Source organism: Corylus avellana, chromosome ca3, assembly GCF_901000735.1.
Source record: "Corylus avellana chromosome ca3, CavTom2PMs-1.0".
In the NCBI taxonomy this organism is placed as follows: domain Eukaryota; kingdom Viridiplantae; phylum Streptophyta; class Magnoliopsida; order Fagales; family Betulaceae; genus Corylus; species Corylus avellana.
This window is the reverse complement of record NC_081543.1, coordinates 513,825-521,950: the sequence shown is the minus strand read 5'-3', so window position 1 is coordinate 521,950 and position 8,126 is coordinate 513,825. Positions and strand designations below refer to the sequence as shown.

At 31.5% G+C, this 8,126-nt stretch overlaps 1 protein-coding gene and 1 long non-coding RNA gene across 2 annotated transcripts in view; both read left to right on the top strand.

Annotated features, from left to right (window-relative positions):
* The window catches only part of LOC132176566 (uncharacterized), a 5,672-nt gene extending 3,594 nt beyond the window's left edge, over window positions 1-2,078 (top strand). The window contains exon 2 of the mRNA XM_059588813.1: window positions 1,474-2,078. Within this exon, the coding sequence (XP_059444796.1) occupies window positions 1,474-1,573 (100 nt within the window). The 3' untranslated portion in view covers window positions 1,574-2,078. The remainder of the gene's footprint in view (window positions 1-1,473) is intronic.
* Window positions 2,079-2,474: 396 nt separating this feature from the next.
* On the top strand, window positions 2,475-3,440 carry LOC132176736 (uncharacterized). The gene is made up of 2 exons (XR_009439593.1): window positions 2,475-2,654; window positions 3,301-3,440. It is a non-coding gene; the product is annotated as an uncharacterized LOC132176736 (long non-coding RNA).
* The last annotated feature ends 4,686 nt before the right edge of the window (window positions 3,441-8,126 follow it).

Genomic DNA, 8,126 nt, shown 5'->3' with positions numbered 1-8,126 from the left:
TTTGAAGAAAGAAAATGTACCTTCGTTAGTCCAAACTAAAGGAATGCCACGTGTCGTCACATAGAAATGCTACATATCCTAAAAAATATTAAAAAAAACTAATTAATTAAAAAACTGAAACCTAAAAAAAAAAATTAAAATTTATGGGTGGCCTAGCCACCACCCCCAAACTAAAACCTAATATATATATTGTTTATTATTTTATTTTTAATTTTTTTAGGACACGTGGCATTTTTATGTGATGACACGGGTGACAGAACCTAACGGAAGTACTAAGTTGGTCTTTTCCTGTAAGTCAAGTATCATTTATGACTGGATTTAAACTACTGGTGAAAAAAAATAAAAATGTACAAACTCAGGTACTAATAATGTATTTAACCTTTTCATTTTAGTACACTTTAAACTTCATCGAGCATTTTTTTTTTTCCTAAAAAAATGACTATTAGTTGAGAGGGCTTTTTATATTTTTCCATGATATTATTAAAAAGCATGTAAAATTTAGGCCCCTCAACTAAAAACGTTTATTAAATTCCCATCACTGTTTCAAACTTTGGATGTTTATTTTTTTTTAAAAAAAGTGTTTTTTTGTCAAAAAAAAAAAAAAACACAGAAAAGGAAAAAGAAGTGTTTCTCGTATTCTAAGAAATACATGTCACATTTTTAAGAAGTTGGGTCCTAGGAGTTGGACCAATTTGTAAAAAGTTTTTTTTTTTTTAATTCTACAAATTCTTTTACGATTTTTTTTTTTTTTTGGTTTACATACAATATAATAGTTGGCCTTTGAAATTGATGCGCCCCCTAAAAATTACCAAAAAAAAAAAAAAAAAAACATATTCGAAGCCACGTTTAAGCTTTAGCACGTTTGTCCCCGCAGAGGAGCTATCCCTCAGTTTGCAGGGTTAGGATCTGGGTGTGGTCCATTGAGTCCTCAGTCCCACATCATTTACTCACAAACAAGTCTGAAGCTTTATAACACGTCACAGTTGACAGTTTTCCACGATTAAGACATCACTTCCTTTGAATAATGAACAATAACAGGGGTGAGATAAGGGTGAATGGGTCATTTCACAATCCCTGGAAAGGACAAAGGACTCGTCGGGTGAATGGGTCATTTCACAATCCCCGGAAAGGACAAAGGACTCGTCGGGGATTGCCGAGTCCTTTGTCCTTTCCGGGGATTGTGAAATGACCCATTCACCCTTAATGGAATCTATATATATGGCTTTGATCAAACATTGAATTAAACATTGAAGAGTGTTCCATTTTTGTGTAAGATTTATATGAATTTCATGGTTTCATCAAATTTTTTTTAAAAGATATCTTGATATATGATTGAAATCAGTGAGATAGAATCTGTCAAACTTTTGTTTTTGATGTGTTATTGATTGTTTATGTTAACGTTTTTAGATTTTTTACGTGCTTTGTTTTGACGTTTTATAGATTGATCTTTTTCCTCCACTTTGATAATTATAGGCGAGAGCTCAACTTCGAATTCGGGCATGGCTGCAACAGCAGGAGATTCAGATTCAGCCTCCAGTGGGATTTATCCTGCATCGCCTCCATCTCCATGTGAAGGTCATGGAAACACACAAGTATGTTCCAAATGTATGTACAGCAAGTACGCGCCTGAGCCTGAACAGGAGTTTGAGAAGATTTTGTCACCAACTGATATACGAAGCTACAGGCTTTATTTAAAGAAGTCACGAACTGCCAGATTCTGCCCCCTAGCGAATGGAAGTAATCCGGTGAGTGTCTACGACGTTCAAATGAAGCGCTGGCCAATGCGTTGTCGTAGGAGTGGTGGGAAAACTTATCTCACTCGAGGCTGGAGCCGCTTTGCTAAAGAGAAGAAACTAAGTGAAGGAGATAGAATCACATTTTATGAGCTGAATTGCAAGAGAGGAACTGGAAAAAGGGTCTTCATGATTGGAGTCTCTCGCAAACAGTGTATTCAGATTCTTGGAGCTACAGTCAGAAAGTAGACGAACACCGAATCTTGATAGTTTGGCGTTTGTTATGTATGATTTTGAAGTCGATCAGCGTGTATTTTTCTGGGTTTTTGTTGTGTTTCATTTCGATTGCAGCGTGAATTTAGTTCCTGTATTTTCCTTCTGTTGAATCTAATAAAAGTGTTTTCATTCTGAAAGGAGATGGCGCAATGAGTAGGCAATGACTCTTTAAATATATTGTTCAAAAATAGAAGAAGCAAATTATAAAAAAGGTTTCCTCAAAAATCAGAGAAAAAGTTAAATCAGGATCATCAAACGACCAGAGGCGTTTGATTTTGTGGGGTTGAGCCCATCATAGTACGGTGGGCTGTCTTCAACATTGAGTTATCGTAGCCCAACCTGAAAAAGGTTAGTGGATATTGGATATTCAAGAAGCCCACCTGTGGTACCGACCAAATGAAAGGATATTCTGACATCTGTAACTACCCTTCCGTTTTAATTATATATAGCTCAACAAGACTTTTGTAAAACTTGTCTTCTTTTCAAGTCAACTGAAGGCTTTTGAAGTCTCCGCATGGAGGATAGATCGCTCATGGAGATGGAGGGGTTCACTCTCGCCCTTAATTATACGTCGACGCTTCAACCGCTCTCGAATCGGAAACAGAGGTTCGCCGATCACATTCAAGCTTCGCTCTCGGATCGGAGGTATGTATATATATATAGGTCCTTCTCTGTTTGCGTTTGTTCATTTTACTTCATAGAGACCGTGATTAAATTTCATGTTTGTGGTTGTTATTATATTCATTGATTTGGGAAGAAAATTTTGGTAAAAGTTATAATGTGTAATTCGAACTCTTTTTCGAGTCCATTTGATATTCTGGGATATATGATGATTATTTAATTATTGGCTTTGGAGGAAAAAGACCAAAAAAGAAAAACAGTACTACAGTACAGTGGTGAGTGGTGGAATTCTTCTGCGTAGTTAATATAAGTCGACACGACGAACATTAATGTTGGTGGTTTTACTATATATGTATGTCCTCGTGCTCTTCCGTGTCGATCTGTGTGGGTTGCGTTTGATGGTGCAGCACTGGGAATGGAGGTTGAATGTGGGCAAGTCGAACTCTGTTGCATATTGCTTGATGCAGTGTGTTTACGTCATAGAGTAATGCTAAATCATATCCCATATCCTCCTAAAAAAATTCCGGTGTCTTTTAGAATGACCATTAGATTTGTAATATATCATTATTAAATTTTAATTTAACGATAATTTTAAAAGCTATATCAAGTTGGACATTAATTTTCCTTTTTATCATTACTCCTAATCATATATATGTTTACTGGGTTTCAGTTTGGTGGAGTTAGAGAAGCTGCTTTCCCCAGTTTTCTCAAAAGGGTCAGATGTAGAGTAATGAAGCAATCTTGAAAAGGGCAAATGTATGCCCACAGATGAATGTATGCAAATTCAAAAGGGCCACGCTAATTCTCCTTTGTTAATGATAATTTTTCATGACTGACGACCAAAGATCTTCTCTCCGATGCGGCTCAAAAGTCTTAGTGAGTCGGGAGCCGCAAATATTGACCCAATTAAGGTTTGCCATGCGTCATTCATACGTTCGATCTACCCTCCTGCACTGACTAACCAACTTTTTACAAAAAAAAAAAAAAAACCAACTTTTTGGCAAACATTTTTGGAAGCCAGATGCGCCAACTCCAAGCCTAAGGTTTGCCGTGCGTTATTCAAACGATTGATCTAGTCAGCAGTCTGCTGGGTTCCATTTGTTCTCATTTGTATACTTGATGAACAATTAATCGGAAGGCAGCTTTATCTTGCTCCAGAATTGACAAATTTTCCTATCTTCAAGCATTGATGTGTGCCACAAGCCCACAGAAGATGCTCTCTACTTCTAATCATAATGTTTATTGCCACGTGTCATTCATGTGGCGACCCCAAAGTAGATTTTTTTTGTTTGCTTAGTTCAATTCAGTAGAATCTGAGTATTTGGCAAAGGACTAAAAAAATAAAATTCAACTAATCCTCTTAAAATTAATCTCAATATTCTTACTTTTTACATCGCATCAATCGTTTTTTATTATTATTCAAATAAAAAAATCATTACAAAACATTCTTACTTTTTTTAATTTTTTTTTTTTTTTTTTTTACATCAATCAAATCTTCTACGGTTGAAATCCACTCCATTTTTTAAGTCCTTTGAAAAACACAGCATGAAGTTTACTTAGTCTGGACTTGTCTTAAAGAGATCACAGAGCCTCTCCTTTGCATTAGGGGTCTACATGCATGCGGGTAAAAGTAACCGCTTGTATTGCTATTCGGAAAGCAAAAACCATTATCCGTATATGTATATGTGGATATTGATTTGAGGATATGCAAGTTCAATTAATAATTGTATTCGCATATTTTTATATATAATATATATTTTATATTTAATAAATTTACTAAAACGACATCATTTCGAATTAGATATAGGTTATTTTTACATTGTATGTATGTTTGTTTGTTTGTTTGTTTTTTTGTTTTTTTTTTTTTTTTTTTTTTACAGTTTACTTATTCACTTGGACAAAAAGGCAAAAGTAATGTGAAATTAATATATTTTCAAAAGTACATTTCTTTATTTTAGTTATTTATTTATTTTCAAAGTACATACATTATGTTCAGTATTTTAACTATTCACTAATATTCTATTTAAATATTATTTTTTATTTTTTCTCCAATTGTCCAACAATCATATCTTTCAAAGTTTATCTTTTATTAACGGTAATAATTTTGAAAATGTGATATTTCCCTATCAATATGAAATTTTCTAGCAATATACTGATGCTGATGAAAAGGGTTTTAGGGCTCTTTCAGCATTTTGCCTCACCAAAAAGCTATTTGGATGAAGTTGCAGTAAATGTTCTTAGAAAGAGATTTTCAAATAGGAACCGGTGTCATCCAAATAGAAAATAGCAATACAGATTTAATTTCAAGTCTTCCATGAAAGAGAAAAATTAAATCTAGATGCTTAAAAAAAATATAACATAGGTACTATGGCACTCCCCTTTCTTTTCACAACATCGAAGCCAAATCCCGTTTAAATCACCAATTACTTAAAATTTTTAAATTAATTAAAAATTATATATTTAATTATTTAATTAATATTTTAATATTCAAACTATTATTTTAATAAATATGATAAGTAATAAAATAATAAAATACCTAATATGACAGAATATTTACGATTTAATTTGAAAATTGTGAGGGAAAGTGAGTATAAGCATTACCAACAACTCTTTAAAATTTCTCTAAATTTTACTTTTTTTTAAAAAAAATTTATTTAATTAGCTACTTTTTAAAACTAGATACTAAATATCAAACTCTCTAAATATTTGTCTACTTTAACTAAATATTATTTTTTATTAATAAATGTAATTGCCATGAAACTCACTCACTCACTTTGTTTCCATGTGAGAGATTTACCAAAATGCCACCCCAACCAAAATAATATTAAAAAATAAATAACGTTTGCTTTTGGCGTCTTTATATTTGGAGATGAGTTAAAACAAATGCTAAATTTAACTTTGGATAAAGAGTGATAAATTATGTTTTTTTTTTGTAGATTTTGTTAAAATTTTAGAGAAATATTAAATATGAAGAGCTTGATGGATGCTCTAAGCACATTGAGAAAATCCATGAACAGGTGACATAGAGCAGAAGACATACGTGATACAAAGGCCAATCGTGCGTTTGTTTGCACTTTCTCACGTCAGCATTCTAACATACATCGCATCTACACCCTCTCACTTTACTCGATTTCTTTCCTTGCGAGTTGTTGATGCATTTGGAATTCCGTGGCTATCGTCTTCGACATCGACTGCCTGGAGATAGCGAAATAGGAAGAAAAGAAAAAATTGAGAATAGAGAGTATGGTATGTAGTTTTTTGTTTTTATTTTTATTTTTTAAAGAAATTGTTAAGTGAAGGTGAGCATTGTCTATGGTCACCAAATTTTTCAGCAAACTGGTGATCCAATTCAAACTGATCCAATTCAAACTAAAAAGAATCATTTAAAATTTACGTTAATTTTGGGAAGATATAAGAAAGACAAGGGTTTCTTTTGATATATATATATATTGTCCATGGTCACCAAATTTTTCAGCAAACTGGTAATCCAATTCAAACAAAAAAATAATCATTTTAAAAGTCACTTTAATTTTGAGAGGATATAAGAAAGACATGGGTCTTCCTTTTATCATTACTCATATTAAGTTTCAAGATTGCTTCCTTACCTTACAGCTTATATATATTCTCCAAGTGTCGGCAGTAAAGTAAGGAAGCAATCTTGAAACTTGAACTGCACTTTACATTCTTTTAAAAGTACAAAATAATCAAATATCGAATCTAAATTAAAGCTCTCAACAAGTTAAATCAATCAATTCATAAACCTAAAGTTTATTCATGAAACTAAAATTTTTAGATTAAATCATGACCTCGTAAGAGACAATCAAAGTTTATAAACATTAAATAACAAAATAGACAATCATATGGATATTAAAGTTTACTATACATATGTATTAGATATGGATTTTTTTTTTTTTTTTTGGGGAAAAAAAAATTAAAATCTTTGGGTCCAAAGGCCTATGTGGCTCCGCCACTGTTATATATATATATATATAAATATATATATATATATATATATATATATATATATATATATACATAATTTTGCCTAACTATGACCCTCATCATGTTTTTATTCTACGTGACTTTATGGTAAAACTTGTTGTGTTCATAATACCACTCAAAAAGCAAAATTGCACATATACTGTATTTTTTTAAAAAAATGATGCGAATTTCATTTTATTCTTTTTCTCATAAAAAAAAAAATCTTAAAATTAAATCGAATTGTTGAAAAAACTAAAGGTTTTTTTTTAAAAAATAAAATAAAATTTTTTTTTTAACCTCAACCAGGCCAATTAGTAAAGAAATAAAGCTTGAGGATGTTTTTAAAAAATAACTAGTTATATATTGTTTATCTTGAATCCACGTTGATTCGTTAAATGAGATATACGTGCGTGGAGAGCCGCCAATATTGACCCAATTAAGGTTTGCCACGCGTCATTCAGATGATCTACCCAACTTGCATCCAATCTACAAGTTATAGTTTTTGGAAGCTAGTAAGCTCCACCGGCCCTACATGCATATATGCACAAGTATACAAGAACGACGACTTCAAATGTGTGAATGTTAAAATTTCTAATATATTAAAATTTAATAATAATTATTTTAATATATTATAATCAAATCAATGAGATTTAATTATTATACTTATATTTAGACATTACTTTATAAATATGAACTTTTTTGTTAATGAGCACAATGTAATTCTTAGGAGTATTTAACACCAAATCATCCATAAAATTCTGTGTTATTTTTTATAACGTATTGTATTTTGAGGTGAGGACTCTTGTCTTTTAAAATGTGATGTTAAAATTATTAATATATTAAAATTTAATAATAAACAATCTCAAATTGTAATATTAAAAGTCACCTCAAATTTAAAATAATACATGAAAAACATCTTTCTAGCATTACTCTTCTCTAACTCCACCAAACTGAAACCCTATTAACATATATAATTAGTAAGCACACCGCATCGTGATCATTCATCTTGAAACTATACTACAAGACATAAGATGAAATTATTGCCAAACTCATTTACATTTTCGATATAGATCGACTGTTCAGTCATCTAATTATAAGATGGTCGAATAGGAAAAAAAAAAAAAAAAAGACAGTCAAAGAGTTGTTTGTTGGCGTGATAGGTCAGGGATCGAGCGCGGTTTTTATGTCCTAAAAAAAAATGTATAACGGCTTGAAAGAACAAATCGGGTTCTTCCGGTACTGTAACAAAAATTTGATGGTTGTAGCCTGTAGGCAGAATCGCAATTCGCAACTCAATGGCTGAATATATATTCTAGGGTTTCACTTACAATATATATATATATATATATATATATATATATATATATTCTAGGGTTTCTTTTTTTTCGACGGTCCCACCCTTTTATATATTTGTTAGGGGTGAACACTAATTTCAGATGTTCTAAATGAAATTAATTTACTCCTCTTTGTAAAATTAAATAGTCACAGTAACAAAATAATAACAAACAACTCACA